Source organism: Colossoma macropomum, unplaced genomic scaffold (assembly GCF_904425465.1).
Source record: "Colossoma macropomum unplaced genomic scaffold, Colossoma_macropomum, whole genome shotgun sequence".
Taxonomy (NCBI): domain Eukaryota; kingdom Metazoa; phylum Chordata; class Actinopteri; order Characiformes; family Serrasalmidae; genus Colossoma; species Colossoma macropomum.
The window spans coordinates 18,409,756-18,432,193 of record NW_023494806.1 but is presented as its reverse complement, the minus strand read 5'-3'; the positions used below and the strand labels follow the sequence as shown (position 1 = coordinate 18,432,193).

Here is a 22,438-nt window from a genome sequence, read left to right as displayed (position 1 = left end):
TATTTAGGCAGAATAAATCTAGTTAATTACTTGTTACTACATTAAGTAATTTTTTAGGTTGATCTGACAAGACATTTTTTACAGTACAGTAAAGTTTTAAAATGTTTTTTTGTAATTTGCTACCAAAGAAGCAAAGATTCCAAAATCTAGGACAGATCCCACAATCCTTGATTGATATGTCACTTATGATAGCCACCTGTACTATAATTTAGCAAATGGTAATGGTGTTTTCTAGTTTATGTTGCTACGGTTACATCACTATGAGTCAGTATGAATTTTTCGGATGATTAAGTATTTTTTCGGTTGTTAAAAAAAACATGATTATCAGTTATATCATCCCCCAGTGTATAGGCGCAGTCCACTGCATCTTAGATCTACTTTCTATTCTATTTTTGTTTATGCTCTTTTTTTGAACTAAACATCACATATTAAATAATGTAATTCGTTTTAACAGACATTACTGCAAACGTGCATACATGAGCTTCTTCTGGTGTAGGTTCCTGTTGACTTGTGTCACCGAAACAAATGCTTTCCAGAGCCATGCTCGCATGCTTTACATCTTAAAAATGTGTTTTCCACTGCTATAGTGGAGTTCATGTAGTAGCATATTTTCACAATTTTTAGAATTTAACTCATCTGAACCACCTATACTTCACCTATGCTACATCTACAAACAGTTCTAAGATGATAAATCTCACTCTGGTAAATCCTAACAGAGACAGTGGGGAATTTACTCTACCAACGCATTATTGAAGACCCCATAATAACCCAGTGTCTTAATAGTAAAAAGGTAATAACATTATGTGAACATATTATTTAATATTAATGGTTACCTTGTTCTGATCGTGATTCCCGGCCATAGATGAGGATCACAGGAACTTCCTCTACTTCCAAACATTTCAGGGCTGGAGCTAACTTAGCTGCTCTAGGCTAATGCCGGGTCACTTTAACTTGTTTTTTTTAAGTGCAGCAAGTTACACTGAAGCAAGTTGACATTCCGCACATTGGCATTTATTTTCAGTTCCATGCACTCAAGCTAACGAAAATGAGTCTTTCCAATCACTTTCTTCTTATATTTGGAGCCATTTTTCTGCTGTGCACTCTGAGCATCATGCTGGCAGAGAACCAAGCATTATGTAATAATAATGGCACTCCTGCAGGACTATGGTGTTGTTCTTTTTTTTTTTTTCAGAGTGACACTGTATGCTGAGTTTCTCCCCATGCAATCCAGAGCCACATGCATTCTGCTGATTGAGGTATTGGCATTCTATACTTCATAAAGCACACTGTGCATTATAGCATCCCTCTGTGAGTGCTAATGGTTGTTAGATGTAGTCTTTGGAGGGGCTTTGAGGGCTTAAGCCCTGATCTTACTGGAAAATAATATTTGAGCACATACACAGTGTGAAGAAGCATTCTTTTTATCTGTTCAAAAGTTTGTAGATACCTGTGTTTCTTCAGAATTCAGGGGCATTAATAGGGAGTTTGTTCACCCATTGCTGCAGTAACAGCCTATTCTTGGAAGGCTTTACATTAGATGTTGGAACATTGATGTAAGGATTTGATTGCATTCAACTACAAGACCATTGTCAGGTGCTGATGTTTAATGATTAGCTCTGGATGACATACGCCTCTCCAGCTCATCCCAAAGGTGACTGGATTGGATGGTAATCACTCCAGAAGACACAGTTCCACTGTTCCACGGCCCAGTGTTGGTGAGCTTTACTCCTCTAGCTGACACTTGGCACCGAGCGTAGTAGGATCATGAGTGGCTGGTCCAGTGGTGATCCTTTTCTATGGAGATTACACAAGCTGAGTGTGCAATACCTGTGTCAGCAATGGGTGCACTTTAAAGTAGCTGAACGGACTAACCAGAAGGTATCTACAAATTTTCCACTTTCTTTGCCTTAGCATCTTATGCTGCATTATTGTTAGCAGTAAGCCCAAGGGCCATTAAATTCAACAATTCAACAACCTTATACTGATTCCAGAGCTTTGTACTATCCAGTTATATTTAGATATATACTATAAAAAAGTCATGCCATCCAAGAAAAGCCCCTGTTTGGATGTCTGGTTCTTACTATATTGCAGTTAATTAAAAACATAAATTTTCTTCTTCATTTGAAGCAATATTTCGATGAAAAACTTTCTTCCTACCCCAAATGCAGTTGGTCAGCCTGGAGATGTTTGGTGTCTGAAGTTTAATTTTTCACTGAAGCTACAAGGCTAATTTAGCTAAAAAAGCACTGGAAGTATATAGTTACAACTTTTGCAACACTTGCCTCAAACCAAGCAGAGTTGTTAAATGAAAACAAACAGACTTGTTTGTTTGATTTCTGACACTTGTGATGTACTATTATATTATATATACCTACTATATTAAAACAGCGAAATAGATGTTATCATTGCTATAAACAGTTGTAGTAGCCATCCTGAAGCCTGAATTTTGTCCATGATTTTGTCCATGTTTATAGATAACAGTATGTCTTACAATCTCACAAACTACATAATTAAGTCTATTTGAGATTCCTAAACAACTCAGCAACATTTGAGGCAAGTGTGTGATGATCTTGGCATGCATTTAGCATGATGCTAATTGGTAGTGTGTAAGCTTAATTACTTGTTAGCAACATTGGCCTTGTAGCTCCAGTGCAAAACAGAAGAAGCAAACTTCAAACGGCAAACATGTTTTGGCTGACTAAAACTGTGTAAATTAAATTTTTTTCTAAGCCTTTGGAGAGTCTACTTCTCTCTGTGCATCCCACATTCTTTGTTTTTACTTCTTATTCCTCTATTTCATTCTTCCTGAATGTGTAGGTGTTCTGGGCGTTGGGGACAGTGTTTGAGGTGCTGCTGGCCATCCTGGTGATGCCGACGTTGGGCTGGCGCTGGCTGCTCGCCCTCTCCACCATCCCCCTCTTCATCTTCACCATCCTCTGCTATGTATGTTCAGCTGTAGCATTGTTGGCACCCACTTTTCTATAAGCTATAATGATCATTGTTGAAAATCACAGTAATGTTTAAACAGTTGTTTCTAACATGGCCTAACAGGGTCTAACATGTCTTGGCTGATCTACCAATAGCTGATCAACCAAGACATGTACTTTGCACAGCTGAACACTGTAGCAGCAGCCATCTTCAAGCTAGTCTCGCGGGGCCAGTTATGATCTCGTAATGAAAACATCTGAAAACAATCATGAGACATTTTGGTTTAAAAGTGGGTTGGACTTATTATGGTGTAAACAGAAAAAAAATCCAATTATGCATGGAGATGTGCATCGTGTTTGTCTTTTCTTCTAAGTTACTGTCTTCAAATTGAGACCAAATTAAAGGGGAACTCTACCGGTTTTGCAAAATTACTTAATCATTCAATGGTTTAGATGTAAACAAAATCATTAAGTTGTTCAGTGTGGAATGCGCCTTTCTAGAGAAATTTACAGAGTCAGATCTGTTCACCATTATAGTACTAGGAACCAGACGTCTGAAGCATTTAATGGCTTTAAAAGCTACACCCATTAAATTATTACACAAAATGATTATAAATGCGTTGCTTGATACATAAGACATTGTTTTGTGATAGTTTTGTTGTAAAGATTTGGCCTAAAACTTATTTTTAATATAAACGTTTACTCCAGGATTACTTTTGTGTTTCCTGTCAAAACCGCATTCTCAACTGAGATCAATGCACATAAGCTAATGTGCTTTTGTCGTTACTAGCCTGTAGCTACAGCCGTTCAACACAGCTGTAGGTGTTGTATCCAATTCAGTTCCCCCTCAAATTCACGTTCCCTTTGACAAATCAGATCCTCAGGCGCATGCTTTTACTGAACAGATAATAACACCAAGCAACACTGGAACTACGGAAAGTGAAAAGGAAACATATTTTTTCGCATTTAGCAGTATTTTACCATTATCAGCGTGATTTTGTTTACATCTAAACGGTTAATTGATTAAGTAATTTAGCAAAATCAGTGGAGTTACCCTTTAATGGTGTTCCTGACATGTTTATTCTAAAGTCTGAACATTAGCTAATGGTAGTGTTTCAGTGTCTAGCTTGTTTTGCTAGTGTTGTCAAGATCAAGAATATCTTGAAGCCTAAATTTGGTTGTATTTTGTCCATTTTTATAGATGTAACAGTATGGCTTAGTAGTATGTTTTGAAGTATGTGATGATTGATGCAGGCAGGGCACACTGCTAGTTAGTAGCTTCTGATCTTTCATTACCTGTTAGCTATGTTAGCCTTGTAAAATTAAAAAAGCAAACTTCAGACACCAAACCTGTCTTGGCTGATCAGCTATATTTGGGCTAAGAGGGAAATTATATGAATTGGAAATTTTACTAAACTGTTCCTTTAAGGTGTAAATTCCTATTATTCATATAGCTAAATGTAGATTGACAGTGAGAAGATGTTTGTAAATGTGCTCACTGTATGTGTCTGTAATATGCAGTGGCTGCCTGAGAGTGCTCGTTATGATGTTCTGTCGGGGAACCAGGAGAAGGCTCTGAACACACTCAAACGTATCGCGACAGAGAACAGGGTCCCCATGCCTCTGGGCAAACTCATAGTGGCCAGACAGGTAACATCTATACTGTCTATTCTGTTATGTTCTGTTTGAGAGTGTTCCCTGTCATTTTACAAGACTATACTATCCTTATTCATGCAAAACTGTGCAGAACCACGACAACATTTGTGTATAAATATCAGTTAATGCTCGTAGTTAGATGTTTCTAAGCATTGGATGGATTTAAGCAATTACATCCATGTGATGTGATGTGATGTTCCATCGGTCTAACTGTCAATTACTTGTTACGTTGTTTACAATAGACCTCTGAAGTTGTGCACAGTCTTAAAACTAAACCATGATTCAAACCACTGCACCTGAAAAAATCACCTATAAAAATTGATTGTAAATATAATAAAGGCAAATTGTGGAAGAAAATATATATAGAAATAGAAATTCATATATACAATAAATGTATTATAGCTTTAATTATTATTATTATTATTATTATTATTATTAAAAATAATAATAATAATGATAATGATGATAATAATAATAATAATAATAATAATAATAATATTATATGTAATATTTAACAAAGTATGTATTTAAAATGTAACAAAATCTAAAAATGAATATATAGTTTTAAAGTATATTATTATTATAATTATTAGGATTATTATTAGTAATAGTGGTATTAAATTTGATTAATGCCATTACATGGACTATGAGATACAAAATAATATATCATTTTGAATTAGAATAAAATAACATAATTTTTGGATAGATTGTGTTAGTTGTTAATCTGCAAGCGAGTTAATGTGGTACTTTAGCTAACAATGTTTATTTAATGAACATTCCTGAGATCAAGTTAATAAAGTACTTAGCATTATGAAGCTTTTACAAAACACAGCCCTGCACAGTAAAATCATTTTACACAGTAACTTCTCATCACTCCACTGTTCCTCACACATCAGAATAATGTTTGAAAGTGTTTGTTCTACATCTTCACAATGTTATGTGTGTGTCTCTTTGTCAGGAGGATCGAGGAAAAATTAAAGATCTGTTCTTGCCGCACTTCCGCTGGACCACCGTTCTCCTCTGGTTCATATGGTGAGATGCAGTCAATGTAATGAATCATATTGTATACACTGACCACCTACTTCATTAAATACACCTCCTTGTACCTACACTCATTGTCCATTTTGTCAACTCCATGTACGATATTGGTGCACTCACTGTCCACTCTATTAGACAGTCCTACCTTGTTGGTCCACCTTGTAGCTCATTTGTTGCTGCACAGTTTGTGTTGGTCATCCTATAGTTCTTCATTGGTGGTCACAGGCTGCTGCCTGCAGGACGGATGGTTGGATATTTCTGGTTGGTGGGCTATTTTCAGTCCAGCGGTGACACTGAGTGTCTGATCCACTCGTACCAGCGCAACACACACTAACACACCACCACGAGATCAGTGTGACTGCAGTGCTGAGAATGATCCACCACCCTAATAATACCTGCTCTATATGGTAAGTGGAGTTGATAAAATGGACAATGAGTGTAGATACACTGAGGTGTACTTAATGTAGCGGCCAGTGAGTGTATATAGATCATTCTACCGAATTGGTTCAGGATCAGAGTTGAAAACACTGACTTTGCTTTTAACTGACTTGGACAAAAATCCTTTTTCTCTATAGTGCCACATACCTTAATTATATTTATTTTATTAAAAGAAAAGAAAAGATTCTTTTCATTTTGTCATTACCAATACAATAATAATGTCTCCTAAACATTGTCAAATATTGCGGTAGTGACTGTTTCAGTGGTGGCATTAATTTTAGCTACTATTTTCAGCGGAACTCAAAAACGCTAGCCAGTACATGAATAGCAAACACAACGTTGAACAGCTGTGCACACCTAAAACATAGTATTTTTTATTAAAACACACAAAATTTTACTAAGATATGTCTTAGTATTTCACACTGATTTTCGGACTTTGGGACACATTTACTTTAAAACAATGGGATCTAACTGCACACCATGTGGTCATAAGGGACAGGGATGCAGTCTCACTTCCTGCTCTCAAATGCAGGGGTGTGGCTGTAATGAGCTATGGACTAAATATTTTGGTAGTGGCATAAAAATGTGGGACAGCACTTTTTGAAAAAAGTTTTTTATTGAAAAATTTAACTCATGATAAATGTAAACCTTCCCATGAAGATCTTTAAAAAGAAAAAAAAAATTGGAAAAAAAGACTAATAATGTAAGTGTTATTTTCATAAGTAGAAATTTAGGGGTTAGGATTTGGGACAGATACCTCCTAATAGAAAGGCCCGTTAAATAATGATTTTATATACATTTAGTTTATTACTATCTCAATTAATGCCTTGGTTTTAAATAGATCATAACATAATCCTTGTAAATATCTAAGGTCTAAATGCTTAATTGTTATTTTATGTATTGTCTTTTACTGTGGGACTGCATTTTGAACTAATTTGGAAGAATGGCACACATATATTCCTCATTAAACCTAAAGGTGTTCTACAGCAAATGCTTTCAGTCACACTTCCAACAGACTTCTGCATTGCGGGTGGGTAATAAGACGATTTGTTGATACTGCACATTAGCTGATTATTCAAGCTGAAGCCTCAAATTTAGGTGTCATAACATTCTAAAAGATGAAGGATTCATTCAAACATTGCTAAAGGGTCTAACTACCAAAAATTACCAGACAATAAAGTAAAGAATAAATAATATTCTATGATCAAGCTATAATTGCCATTAAATGCGAACTAGTTGATCGAGCTTGGCACTAACAACACTACAAATTCCTACAGGTGTGCTAACAGAAATTGGCGTTCTGCTTACTGCAAATCAGACAATAAAAAAAAGAATAAAGATTTTGTTACTTGTACGCCTATTACAAGTTTCACACTCCCTTGTTTAAGCTAGAATTGGCAAATATGATTAAACAACACGACTAGCTCTATGTTAACAACACTACAAATTCCCAGTGTGCTAGCAGAAATTAGCATTGTGCTAGCAGCTAACAGGACAATAAAGTAAAGAATAAACAATATGTTACTTGTATGCCTGCTTCACATGCCTGTGTTTAAGCTAGAATTGGCATCAAATATGATTACAAACACGATATCCTGGTGCTAGCAATTCCCATAGGGACACTAGCATAATTTAGCATTAGTTGGGCAGTAAAAGTGAATTACAAGGTTTTCAAAAATTCAAAACAATGTCATGCATCAGTCATATCTTTGGGACTGGTGCATCTTTAATGAGTATGTTGTGGGTGTCGTCTGTGGTTGGGTACCTTCCTGTTATGGAGAACAGCTTTTTAGAACTGATGTTCTGTCCTGTTTAAGGTTCTCCAACGCATTCTCCTACTACGGCCTTGTACTGCTCACCACAGAGCTTTTTCAGGAGGGCAGGGCCTGTGGAGGTAGGTCACAATTTTCTCTAAACAATAGTTGGTGTTGATACATAGCCTGTTGTTTATGCAAGATAAGATTTCTTTTTATGAATTCAGAAGCACAGTTAGAGGCAATACAGATAAAGCAAGATCAATATGAGCTAAAAAAGGCCTTTTGTCTCCCCCTAGAGGCCAGTGACAGTAAGACAGAGCCAAGATGTAATCTGGAGTGCAAGTACCTGAACTCGGATGATTACAAAGACCTGCTGTGGACTACGCTGTCTGAATTCCCAGGTGTTTTCAGCTTCCAGGCTGACCCAATGACCATGCTAAATAATTATAAATAAAAATAATCATATACTATTACCTTCTTTAATGCATTTTAAACTGTGCAGTGGTGGAATAATTAAAATCTTAAACATTTTCAGTATATGTTAAAAGGGAACTCCACAGTTTAAAATGTGTGCAAAATTCAATTGTTAAGATGTAAACAAATTCATTCAGAATTCAGAACTTACTGAGTCAGAACCATTAACAGTGGTGGTGATAGGAACCAGACGTCTGAAGACTTTAATGCCTCCAAAAGCTACATTATTACACAAGATTTTTTGGTTGTGAATACACTGCCTGATGCCTGAGACATTGTCAATAGTTTTATGAGATGGCTTTAGCCTAAAACATGCCTTTTTTTCTATCCATTCATGGTGGAGAGGTACATGCCGGGTGTTCTGAGGCAAAATAGTGTCCAAAAAAACTTTTTTTTTCATCAATACATATATAAACTCTGAGGACACATGTAGGTTTGCAGGTGGTTTTGGATAATAAATAAAATGGTTGTAGTTTGTGTTGTAGACAGTGTGACCGCTGGTTCCTATCACCACTACTATAAGAAAATCTGAGTTTCACACCAATCCACTGAATAATCTTACAGCCTAACAATAAAATTCTGAAGAAATGCTGAAAAATCTGTGGAATTTCCTGAACATCTGAACAATTTCACAATAATACTGAAAATGGCAGTATTTTGGTCAGTGGTATGATGATCCAGTGGACGAGTTTCATTTATCAGTGCGCTGCTGCAGGTCTTCTGGTGACGCTGTGGGCGATTGACAAGCTGGGCAGGAGGAAGACGATGGCTCTGTGCTTCCTCGTCTTCTCACTGTGCATCGTGCCGCTCTATGCCTGCGTGGGCAGGTACATACTGTGCATTCATTCAACACTGACTAAAGCTTTCTCTCTCTCTCTGTCTCTCTCTCTCTCCTCCCTCCCCCCTCATTCAGTCCTTATGCTTGGACTGGCAGGGACAGTAGTGTTTGTAATGTCTGATTAAGAGGTTCAAAGCTGTTGGCTTCAAACCTAAACACAAATGCCAGCTATGAATTGTTTGAATTATGATGGCAGCTGAAGCTTAAAGAAATCAGGAAAGTTAAACTGGACGTAATTATACTGCCTGTCTAATAGTTGGGGCTACCTTGCCTTCTGTACTGTTTGATTTCCTCAGTTACTTTTTAATCTAATTAGTAAGAAAATAAATTAAAGGGGAACGCCACCAATTTTCCAAAATTTCCACATAATTCAGTCACTGAGATATTAAGTCAATCAGAATGGTTTTATGTAAAATAGAAATTGTAGAGAAACTTATGACTTGGATTTCTTTACAGTGCCTTTTTCCTCACAACACCCTGCATGTACCTCTCAGCCAAGAGCAGGTTTAAAACAAGCACATGAGAAAAATAAAAAACCTTAATGTCAAAACTGGTGCAACACAGTGTCTCAGGTAACAGTCACTGTATTCATAACCACTTCCTGTAGTAACATTCTGTGAAGGAGTTTTCAGAGGCATTAAACTCTTCAGATGTCTGGTTCCTGTCACCACCACTGTGAACAATTCAGACTCTGTAAATTTCTCAAGAACAGAGTATTTCACACCAAAACACAGTGAATGACTTTATTTGCATCTTATCCATTTAATTATACAGAAATTTTTAAAAATTGATGGAATTCCTCTTTTAAAAAATCTTCTAGGTGTACTATAGCAATATAAACAGGTTTACAAAACTCTATATATTGTAGTATCAGATTAACAGGAGCTATTTCCATGTTGGTTGTACATGTTGCTTATATGTCCACTCACTGGTCACTTTATTGGAAACACCTACCTTGAACTTTCACTCAGTGGCCACTTTATTGGAAACACCTACCCTGTACTCACACTCAGTGGACACTTTAGGAGCTCCACTTACCTTATAGGTCCACTGTATAGGTGTACAACAGCAATCCAACTGACATTCGCAATTTATCAACCCTCTTTACTGGATTTATCATTGGTCAGTTCTTGACCACAGGACCGCTGTTGTTCAGATATTATTTGGGTGGATCATTCTCAGCACATCAGTGGCACTAAAATGGTAGTGTCAGTGGTGCTGGTATGAGTGTGTCAGACACCACAGTGTTGTTGGTGTCAGTGTCACGCCCAAAAATATCAGAACAAGAGCAGCTCTGTGGTCAGAAACTTTCAACACAAAACGTCCGTCTACAGAGGGGCTACAGTCTCAAACTGTGTGGAAAGGTTTCTAACAAAGTGGCCAGTGAGTGTATATTCTGCTACGTTTACTATGTAATGAAGTGGCCTGTAATGAACTGACCCATAGAATGGACCGTGTTGCAAACAACAAACTGTAAGCCAGAAGACACACACTAGCCTTCTGTTCAAACTGGCAGTAAGAAGTGGATCCCACATTCATTTGGCTTCAGGGCAATAGCATCACCACTGCTGAGCTGTTGGCAGTTGGCACCGAACAAAAATTTTAAATGAAGCTGCCAACTTGCTGAACGATTTGATGTGCGGATATATTTAGGCTTGTGGGTTTATATGCTAATTATGAATATAACTAACAATGTTTAGACAATGTGTCTTCATTTTATTTTAATAAACAGTAAAGTTAATTTAATGAATTCACTGGCAAAAAAAGTGTTGCAGTGTTTTTACTTGATTCAAATGGGTACATCATTTCCAAATTAATGCATCGTACTACCACAGACAGGTGACAATTTAAAGGAAAAAAAAAAAATTATTATTGAGGTGTTGGGCCACCATGAGCAGCCAGAACTACTTCAGTGCACCTGATCATAGATGGTAGCAGTCTCTTTGATGGAACACCATTCTTCCAAATGATATTCCCTCAGTTGGTGTTTTGATGAGAGCGCTGTCTAAAGGTCGTTACACACTCAATGTGATGCAGAAAAACAACACGATCAACAATTTTTTTTTGCATCAAATCTATACACACTGGGTGCGACACTTCTTTTCAGAATTTCGCCAAATTGTTCAGGCTGCAAAAAAAGAGAGAAAAGGGCAAACTGTGACACTGTGCTTTCCATTTTATAAAAGCAAAAGAAGAACAGACAGATTCTCTACCTTTTCAGGTGCCTGCAATCTACAAACTCTTTCACTAGTAGCTCAGATCCCCTTAACTCTCCTTAATCAGTGTGAGCTGATTTTGGAGATGCAGCTCCACATGAGACGAAGCACAAAACAAACAAACACAAACAAACGTGTTCAAGTGGACACTGGGCTAATCTCCATTTTGAAAAAGTGATATGAGTACGGAGAGCTTCATCACTTCATTCAGAGGCTGAAACACTGAGTTCTTCCACATTAAGATGTTTGTAGCCCAGTTTAAGCCCAATTTGAGCTGCTTTCAGAGATTCTGATTCTTTTAGCATTCTTGAAAAAGGTCTATTTGTTGGAACACAGCTGCTCTGTCATCTTGGGTGTCACCATGCCCACAGCAGAGACAACAGTGATTGGTCAGAGAATTCATATCACCAGATAGCAAATAAAGTAATATCCCATTTTCACCATATGAAAAATCACATTTGGTGTGCAAGATATCATCAGTTACACACATAATCCAATTAATTTAGTTTCGTCCGAATAAATTGCTCTCAGTGTGTAAAAGCCTTAACACAGTCCAAAATCTCCCACTGGTCTTCATCTGGGATGAGATCTGCAGATTGATAGCCACAGCTTTTGATTTACATGATTTTCATGGTCATCAAACCATTCAGTGGCCCCTCCTGCACTGTGGATGGCGACACTGTCATCCTAGAAGAGACCACTCCCATCAGGATAGAAATGACAATATAAAGATGATGTGTCAGAAAAACTTGTATTGTCCGGTAGTGACCCATCCCTCTAAGGGGACAAGTGGCCCCAAGCTATGTCAACAAAAGCCCCCGCACAGCATAACAAAGCCACCGGACCCCCTCACTGCAGGGGTCAAACATTCAGGCCTGTATGGATCTCTCTGTCTACGCTGCACATGCACTCACCCACCCGTGGAGAGTATGATGAAGGATGACTCATCTGACCAAATCCCTGTTTTTCGCATCTGGACATTTGTCTTTGTAATGAGGCACTGCAGCTCTACTGTAATATCCTGTCTATGTAGGGCTGCTCTTACATATCACACTAATGTAGGAGCATCACAGTCACTGAATGTGCTTTTTCAATCACTGTTTCCAGCCTGTCTGGAAGCATCTGCACTTGTTAGGTTTCTCCACTCATTTATTCAACTTTTCCTTTTATTTGTCACCTATACTATACATGTGGAAAAGATGTGTATATTTGAATTGAGGAAACTGTATACATTACTTCTTTCAGCATTAAAAAAGGGACGAGACTGTATCCTGACTGCAGGTCTGTTTGTTTGTTGTAGGACTTCTCTAACGGTCTTGATCTTCATTGCGAGGGCATTTATCGCCGGAGGCTTCCAGGCAGCTTATGTTTATACACCTGAGGTATGTTCACACCCTGCAGCCTTATTGATACCAAACATAGGGTATTCTAGTTATACTACTGTACAAAGGTCAGAGGTCGCTCTTCATTTATTTAACATTCAGTCAACACAGCCAATACCACTTTACAAGAAAACTACTCTCATATTATTAATTAGGTCATAAACCCCTTAAACCATTAGTAAACAGACCACATAAATAAAAAAGGCAACAGTGACCTGTTGCTTGCCAAATAGTGAGCCCACATTCATCTGTAATGTTAAACCTCATCTGTTATGCTGTTTACTTACACATGAACACCCCCTAGTCAAATTACATACATGTTTTGTTGATTTATTTCATTTATTTGCTGAGTTTAACATTTTGGAAAAAAATATGTGAAATATTTTGTTTAATTATATTAAATTCAGCGAATAAACATGCAACTGTGTGTTCTCTGTAGAGAATGTGTTAACTTACCATCACTTAGAAAATCAACAAAACATGTCACTTGATCAGGGCTGCTCAAACGTTTGGATACAACTATATCTTGCTTTGCCTTTGTAACGACCTCATGGGTCTAGGAGATTTAAAAAGAGGTTGTACATAAAAAGGCCAGTGCCAGCCGTCTCCCACTCCCTGCAGCAGTACTGCTCCCAGTCCTACCCCTGAAGCGTCAGTCTGCACTGTGAAAGGTAAGTCGAAACTGGGACTCTGCAACGCTGGCTCATTACACAAACAAGCCTTCAAGTCTTGGAAGGCGACTTCACAGGCTTGGGTCCATTTCAGTCTCTGTGGACTATCCTTTCTTGTGAGGTCTGTGAGAACAGCGGCTCGGCCAGAGAAGTTCGGGATGAACCTCCTGTACCACCCGATGAGTCCCAGAAATGACCTCAATCTCTTTTTCGTTGTTGGAGCTGGACAGGCCTTGATGGTTTCCACCTTGTCAACCTGCGGCCGAATGTTCCCTCCTCCAAGGACATATCCTAGGTAGGACACTTCAGTCTTCGCCATGTGACACTTTTTGGCATTCACCACCAGTCCAGCTTTACGGATCCTATGGAGTACCTCTCTCAGGTGTTCCATATGCTCCTCCCATGTATTGCTGTATATGACTACATAATCAATATAGGCAGCTATGTAGCCCTCCATACCGCGTAGTTCTTGATCCATTAGCCGTTGAAACGTCGCCCATGGAGTCCGAACGGCATCACAGTAAAACGATATAGCCCTGAGCGGACTCTAAAACATTGTCAGGTGTTTACAAGAGTCTGCTAGTGGTGCCTGCCAGTACCCTTTGCAAAGGTCTAATGTGCTGAGGTATGCTGCTTTGCCCAGTTTCTCTATCAGCTCATCTACCCTTGGCATGGGATATGGGTCAAAGGCAGAGACTGTGTTGAGCTTAGAGAAATCCACGCAGAACCTTAAGCCTCCATCCTTTTTTGGTACCAGGACCACTGGACTAAACTATTCGCTCATTGAAGGTTCTATGATGCCTTTTTTCTCCAGCATAATCTCCACTTCTTTTCTTAGCTCAGGGATGAGACGTGCCGGGAACCTACAAAACGTCTGCCTGATGGGCTCAGGTGACTGTAGTCGGATGTCATGTTTGATGATGTCTGTTCTACCTGGCTTTTCACTGCCAAGTCCTTTGGGCATTTGTTCCAAAGGTTCTTGTTGCTGTGCTCTTGATATGTGTTGCAGGTCAGGCATAACGGCTTCGTCCTGTGACACTGGAAAGTACTGTTCCACCAGCTCCTCCTCATCCTCAATTGTGCACGCCCAGAGCTGGTCACTTGCTGTCCCTTGTCTCTCTTGCCAAGGTCTCAATAGGTTGATGTGGAAAGACCTGTGTTTTCTTCCTTCTGTCTGGTAAGTGAAGCTCATAAGTGACTGGTCCTGCCTTCTTCACTACTTCATATGGTCCTTGCCACTTGGCCAGTAGTCCACTTTCAGATGTTGGCAGTAGGATGAGAACCTTTTGTCCTGGGCTAAGGTTTCTTTTCCGAGAAGACTTGTTGTACCACGTTTTCTGGTTCCTTTGGGCCTTCTCCATGTTCACCTTAACCAGGTTCCTCAGTGAGTCCATTTTCTGTCTCATTTTTATGACGTATGAGAGGATGTTCATGTGTTCTTCTGGTCTCTCACCCTCCCAGGCTTCCTTCAGTACATCAAGTGGTCCTCAAACTTGATGACCGTACAAAAGTTCAAAGGGTGAGTACCCTGTAGAGGCTTGTGGCACCTCACAGTAGGCGAAAAGCAAGTAGGAAAGCCACTGGTCCCGGTCAGAGCCTGTATCTGACACAAATTTCCTGAGCATGGCTTTCAACGTCTGATTGAATCGCTCTACCATACCGTCTGACTGTGGGTGGTATGGAGTGGTCCGTATGCCCCTTATCCCTAGAAGACTAAAAACTTCTTTGGTCTGCCTAGATGTAAGATTTGTCCCTTGGTCTGTCAAGACCTCCCTGGGTATTCCTACCCTCGAGAATAGCTGTATGAGTGCATTCACTATCTGCCTTGTTTTGATTTTTCGTAAAGGGAATGCCTCAGGATACCTAGTAGCATAATCACTGATGACTAGGATGTAACGGATGCCCGTTCTGCTCCTTTCTAATAGACCTACTATGTCCATAGCTATCCTCGTAAAAGGTACTTCTATGATGGGAAGGCTAACCAAAGGTGCTCTGTCTCCTTTTTTTACAAGTGCTGTCATTTGGCATTCTGGACACGACTTACAGTATTCAATTATATCGAGATACTGCCTCAGCCAATAAAATCTGCTGGCTACCCTTGCAAGAGTTTCCTGCTGACCTTCATGCCCTGCCCATGGGGTGGTGTGTCCCAATTGTAGTACTGTAGGTCTTAAAGTTTTTGGTACTACTAGCTGTTCACGGTTATTAGAGCATCTATACAGTTTACCATCTCTTACAAAGAAATATTCTTTGTCAGTAGCTTTACTTGTTTTAGGTTCTTTGTGGGCTTAAAAAAGTGGTTGAAGTGTCTTATCTTGTCTTTGTAATTCTGTTATGTTGCTAGGAATTGGGTCTGGAAAAGTGCTGTCTGGTTTTTGGAGCTGTTCTTTAATTACAGTGCCCTTCACTTTTTCCTGTCTCCTTAACCTTCTGGATTTCTTCTCTTTTGGGGCTTGAGCAAAAGGAAGTGTGTCTAGTGGGTTATCAGACTGTTCCTTTCTCAACAACCTAGTTGTTGCCATAACACTCCTGACTTCTCCCTGTCTTTGGAGCAAATCTACTAGCACAGGTACATCTCTGCCTAAAATAACAGGGTATGGGGCTTCAGGCATTACTCCTACAGCTAGAAGTTAAGGCTGACCCTCAGTCTCAATTTGCAAGTCTACTGTAGGGTAGTGGGGGTTGACTCAGCCTCGCTTACACGTGGCTGTGTATCTTCTGCTGCCCTTATCCGATGGAGGATGTGTGCTCCCGTCGCTGTGGCTGGGGCTGTTTCAGTTGCACCTCTCAGCAACTGCCTCTCTCGCCGCTCCTGCTGAACTCCTTGCTGTAGTTGCCCGAACTGGTGCCGGTGCTCTTGCTGCTGAAATTCACGCTCAAACCGCTCCTGGCTAGCTTGTTGTGCTCCAATGAAGTTGTGTAGCAGGTTGGTGATGTGAGCTGTATTCTCCATCACATCTGTTACTGGTGTTGTTGTAGTGTCAGTTGGGTTCTCTTCTTGCTGTTCCTCTCTTTGTCTTTCTGTTGTAGTTGGAGATTGTTTTCTCGGAGGCATTGTGGCGTCTGGTTGGTTGTAAATCCTTTGTCTTTAAGGCTCCCTACTGGACTGGATGTAAGTACCGCTGCCACCATTTGTGGTACTTTTTGTGTGTGGTCATAGCGCCCAAGGGGAGGTGCTAGGGAAGCCAGGACACTAGGAGTTCCAGTTTAACAGCCACACCTTTTATTAGTTCTCTGAACCCACCAAATAAGTGCACTAGTTACAAGTGATGAGAGTAAAACGCAAAAAAAACAAAAACAAACAAAAACTGCAATAACTTCTGGCTTTAGTCTATAGATTCTGTCCTCTCACAACTTCTGCTGTTTGCCTGCAGGACACTTAAGGAAGACTTGGTCCGCTCAGTCCATCTCTTTCCAGCTTCGAGCAAGTCCCCCCTTCTTTCTGAGTTAAGCTCTATCGCTTTTATGCATTCCTCTTCCCACCAAACGTGATCGGACTGTACCACCCAGCGGTGATAATCTCCTTGCTCGATTAGCAGTTCGTATTGAGAGCTGCGGAAAACCAAACCGCTCCCCCTGGCGGAAAACGGATGGTTTCTACTCCCCCCACATAGGACGGTGTTCAGCGTGCGCGTGCCCTTTTGAATTTCTTCCCCCGGGGTCAGAAGGTAAGTATACGGTTTCTTTATCGTCCTCTTTTATGTTTTCTTTAGGTTTCTTTGTGTACCGAGTTAGATGTTTGAGTTTTGTCATTTCACTTGTTTTAAAAGTGAAAGTTTATGCCGTCCGCTCCGATATGTACACTCTCTTCACGGAGACATTTAAACGAATAATCGCGTCCTTATACATCGTCATCTCAAAGTCCGTTGTCAGTTCTCTTTTCCTGTGAGGAGGTGTAGCCTCGCAGAACTTGTCTGGTGATGGTGACTTGGTCATGAGAGCAGTCTGACTTTAATTACTGTAGACTCTATTCTTTTACTGTCCGTGCATACATTTATAGCATGACCAAAGTATAGTTAATATTTCAATAAAGGTACTTCATCAGGTAAAAAACTTCATTAGTTGTACTTACATTGTATCTTCTCACTTTATAACATATGGCTACTTGGCTGTTTTCTTTCTAAATGGCATATTCACAATGAGCCGTTTAGATTTGGGGACCCTAGATTTTTTTAAAAAATGTTTTTTAACATGTTATTCTTTGTCAGGTGCAGCAGGTGTGGCTGCTAAGGGATGCATTTTTTATGAATGTATGGATACTGTTTGTAGTTATTATCACAGATATTTACATGCGATATTGTTTTCCTTAAAATAAATCTGGTTAATCTTTCAGTTTTTAATAGGTTATTGCAAACGGACAATGAAAGCACACTCATTTCTTTAAAACGTTTTGAAATGCTAGGTGTCCCCAGATATTTGACAGGCAGTGAATATTTCCCCCTATCTGTCTTTTTACTGACATGCAGAACTGAGTTCTTGCATGATAGTCATTCACTGAGATAGGATATCAATGTACTGTACATGTAAATCATGAAGCAAAGTAAGTGTCCTGGTTACCAGTTCACCAGCCACAATAACAGTGTGGTGTAATAACACACATCACCTTTGTTTTCATCTAGTTTAACAGGCTTGTCCAATATGACAGTTTCATACATGCTTTTTGTCTTTGCTATTTTGAGCCTGTATCTATAACTGATTAAGTAATTAATTAAAAACACTGACCCTTACCTTTAGGTAATAAAATATCCCACTTTCCATTTTAGAATTTGTTACAGCAACCATACAGCATGTTACAGCATCCTACTGGTGTGGGTTCACGCTTGGGAAGGGGTCCTGGTAGGAATTTTGGCCCGCCTGAAAACTTTATGCATGGACCCTTGCCTCACTTCACTTCCCTTAGCAGAACCAATCACAACATGACTGCATATGAATGCCCTAAATGGCTAGAATTTTGAAATGCTACTCAAAAGCATTGCTGTCAAAGCAATGAACAAATTGTTTTTGACTGTATAGGACAGATACATTATACAGAGTCAATCAAATCTCCATAAATATACTCCTTTATCCAGCTATAGATCATGATATTCAGTCGAGGAATAATAGCGATGTTGTGGTTTTAATTCATGCACCCAGGCTGGAAGCTCCGTCACAGCACTTACATCTGACAACTGCAGTTACTGTGGCATAACATGGTATATACATAGTATACATGCACAGAAACTCTACTTGAATGCAGCCCCTTGTGGAGAATCAGAGTTATTGTGGAGTAAATAAATTCAAATCTGTTAAAAGGTACAGGTATTTTTTCATACTTATTCTGTCAGATTGATCCAATAATTGATACTTTTTAAAAGAATTATGTTGTTTTATTTCTGTAACCAGTCAGCAAGGTTCAGAAGCATGCGGATAAAACTGAGAAGAGTGGCTTTATTAACACAAGGCAGAGTCTTAGTCCAAGTACATGCATAGGTCAAAACCAGGAAACGATAGATGATCACAAATGTGATCATATCACAAGGCAAACAAATTCCAGAGGGCAAAACAAAAGACAACATCAAAATAACAGGCCAAAAAGGTTCAAAACCACAAATCCAAAATCCAGCAACGGTACAAAAGGGTCAGGCAAAAAGCAGAGTCGAAAAAACAAGATTGGGGTCAACAAACAGAGTATAGGAATCGGAATAAATGCTCAGTAAGTTCTATAAAGAAGCAATACCTCGCAAATGACCCTTTCTAAAGCCCGGGCTTAAATACTACACTAAACTGGTGATATGACATAAACACACAGGTGAAACCATTCAATATTCTGGTGACCGAGAGCACTGATAGGTGCAAGGCTGATCGTCACTGATCACATGATCCCCGCTTGACTCCTGGGTAATGGAGTCCATGAGGGACTCCGATTCTACAGGGAAGTCCGCTGTCACGTGATTTCCCAAGGTGTCTTAGGAAATGTAGTCCGTAACACTAGAAGAGTCCATATAAGGCATGACAGTTTCACTGCTACAACATTTTACTTGCAACTGTCCTAGCACCAGCGCTACATGCTCAAAAGTTCACTTACAGTCTTGTTTAAGCAAAAAAAGTTTGTTCCAGAATCTTCCTATTGTTTACAGTGCTCTACTCTGCAGTGTATTCTATGGGAAAAGCCTTCTTCACTCTCTTTAGCCCTATTGGAGCTGGATTAGTTTCATCTGGGGAGATGCTATTATTTAAATTATTATTATTATTTTATTCTATTCATGATTTTAATCCAGTACGAATCCTAAGTTTTTACAAGTTTGCTACATAATAATTCCAGAGTGAACCAACTTCTATAATTCGCCAAACTCTGAGCTCCCTCAGTAATATTTGTTCTGTTCAAGCTGACATCACAGTGATGTAATAACAAATCCTGTTGCATAATGCTGAGGTAAACGTCTGTGCGATGATGTTTTGATTCAGGCTATTTGGGGTAATTTGGGGAAATTACACAGAGCCTTTATCCTGTACTAATGGGCCAGTCAAATGATGCACAAATTACGTTATCGGACCTCCTCTGCTAAAGCGAATTGGGCTCGAATAGAGCTTTTATTGATAACAATCCCTCACATTAAGCAGTTTTTAATTCTTTAATTCCTAATGTAACACCTGATTGAGTTGATGAACCTTCAGGAGCCTCTGAATGGGGGAATCTGGATCTGATTAAAACTGCAATAAAACACTGCAGGATAAACAGCAGGAACAAAAGTAATGAAGAATTAGTTAGTTACACCTTGTTGCCAAAGACATTTGGTTTATTCTATGCTAATAAATGTATTACTGTCCATTAAATATTCATGTTTACTTCTACAAAGTTAGTGTTGCTCCCAAATGGTAGTGTAATTTCTTTGAATTCAATGAGAAAGACTTTGTGTCCTGCTGAATGTGAAGCTAATGAGAATGATTAGAAAAAGATGAATAGAGTCTCTCTTTCTTTCTGCTGGTTTCTACAGGTGTATCCCACGGCGACACGGGCGCTTGGTCTGGGCACCAGCAGTGGCATGGCTCGGGTCGGAGCTCTAATCACACCCTTTGTGGCCCAGGTACCCTTTTTATGCCATGCATACAGTCTCTTAGCAACAGCACCAGAACAACTTTGTCACCCATCTGTTGTACGTGTGGACGTTGGTGCAAAAAAAACAGTAGACATTTTATGACATTAGGTTGTAGCCTATTACTGACTGCAGTGCAGTTATCATCTTACCAATTTCAAAACTGCAATAAATGAGCGAGACTGTGCACACATAAACAAAAAGCAGGCTTTATATAAACCCAACCAACACTACAACACCTTTCCTATATAGCAGTCATGCTCAATCCTGGTTCTGGAGATCTACCACGCTGGAAAGTTCAGATCCAACACACTGTCATTTTTAGATACCTCTGGGTTTGGGTTACCTCTAGGTATTTATTATCTGGATCAGGTGTTAAATTAGGGTTGGAGCTAAGTTCTGTAGGGTGGTAGATCTCCAGGACAAGGATTGGGCACCTTTGCGATAAAGTATTAGTCTGTTCATAGGGAGCACAACCACAGAGAAGACCATGCATGTTAAAATCAAACAGCTGAGATGTAATTTACACAAAAAGTTGATGAAAACAATATCTGCAATCTTATCAATCTTATCTAAGCTAAAGCATACTGCCATGGCAGGCATGAAAAATGTTTAGTAACTATTTTCCAAGTGGCATAAATGAAACCATATATATCTTACCTTTGATGATTCCTTTTTTCACGCTTTGATTTACAAGGGGTTGGACCAATTTTGTGAGAAAAGTCACTCTAGACCTTCTAGAAGTCCTAGATATGTCAATGACCTAGTATGAGCGGTTGCCTGACCAGTGCATTTCAGTCAGATGTCAGGATTGGAACTTCGGTGGCAGCTTTGTGCTAGGGCTTTTTACTAGAGGAGTCGTTGTGAAACTGCTACAAGGTAAAAGATCCTAATATATCTGTTATGAGATTCACATAAATCATTGAATGTCAACGAAAAATGCTCACATGAATCGCCGTCGGCTTAGCATGCACTCTCCACTAGAATGCCATAAGGGTGCTAGCAGAAGTTAGCATTATCATAGTGCTGTTTTTTCTTTGTTTATGGCCTGAACTTATGGCCCAGCTCTGATAGTCATTGATTTCCATGAGCTATACTACCTAATAACTTTTAGCATTAATAACTGAATAATATGCCTGGGATTCAAGTGATTAAAATCTTTACTTCCACCCTCCATGCTGCAGGTCATGTTGGAGTCATCGGTGTACCTGACACTTTCGGTGTACTGTTGCTGCTGTCTGCTGGCCGCTGTGGCCTCCTGTGCCCTGCCCATTGAGACCACAGGTCGCGGCTTGCAGGAGTCCAGCCACAGGGAGTGGGGGCAGGAAATGATGGGCCGAGCATCCAACCACAGTCCAGACGCCATCCCCCGCTCCAGCTCCGGATCACAGAATTGAAAGAGGGAAGAATGGAGGCAGACGAGAAAGGAGGCAAAACTTAGAGGGCAACTCAGATGAGACCATATTGGGGAGAAAATATGAAGAAAATTGAGTCAAACAACAAAGTCTGAACCAGGCTAGACTGCCGGAAAGGACAGTGATAGGATTTTGAGAAACCAATGTGTATCCAAAATCTACCTGATAACGCTAATGGCGTGAAAAACACTGCGTTCCCTATTAGTTCAGAAAAACACCCAAGTTCACAGCCACCCACTGTGGATAATGTTCCCCATTATAAAATGATTCAGCCAGAAAAGCTAGCATTGCTAACAAATGAATGCTAGCAAGGGCCAGTTTGCATTACACAAGGTTATGCTAACTTCTACCGACTACCTTGCATTCGTTGTTGACCACATCAGAATTCTTGGGTATAAACTGATGTCTTACAGATCTCTAAAGGAGATTCATAGGGTAAGTTAATTCGAACATTGCTAGCTCCATTGTTAGCCTAAATAGCTCTCTCTAAAACCACTAGCTGGTTAGGCTAAATGGCTAAATCATGTGGTTCTATACATTATTCTACCCTGAA

General features: G+C 39.5%; 1 protein-coding gene across 1 annotated transcript in view; it reads left to right on the top strand.

Moving 5' to 3' along the window:
* Positions 1–22,012, top strand: part of svopa (SV2 related protein a) — a 37,146-nt gene extending 15,134 nt beyond the window's left edge. The window contains exons 7-16 of the mRNA XM_036597931.1: positions 1,193–1,256; positions 2,818–2,943; positions 4,449–4,577; positions 5,542–5,615; positions 7,877–7,953; positions 8,113–8,217; positions 9,006–9,117; positions 12,645–12,726; positions 20,372–20,461; positions 21,655–22,012. Coding sequence (XP_036453824.1) covers positions 1,193–1,256; positions 2,818–2,943; positions 4,449–4,577; positions 5,542–5,615; positions 7,877–7,953; positions 8,113–8,217; positions 9,006–9,117; positions 12,645–12,726; positions 20,372–20,461; positions 21,655–21,867 — 1,072 coding nt within the window. The 3' untranslated portion in view covers positions 21,868–22,012. The remainder of the gene's footprint in view (positions 1–1,192; positions 1,257–2,817; positions 2,944–4,448; positions 4,578–5,541; positions 5,616–7,876; positions 7,954–8,112; positions 8,218–9,005; positions 9,118–12,644; positions 12,727–20,371; positions 20,462–21,654) is intronic.
* The last annotated feature ends 426 nt before the right edge of the window (positions 22,013–22,438 follow it).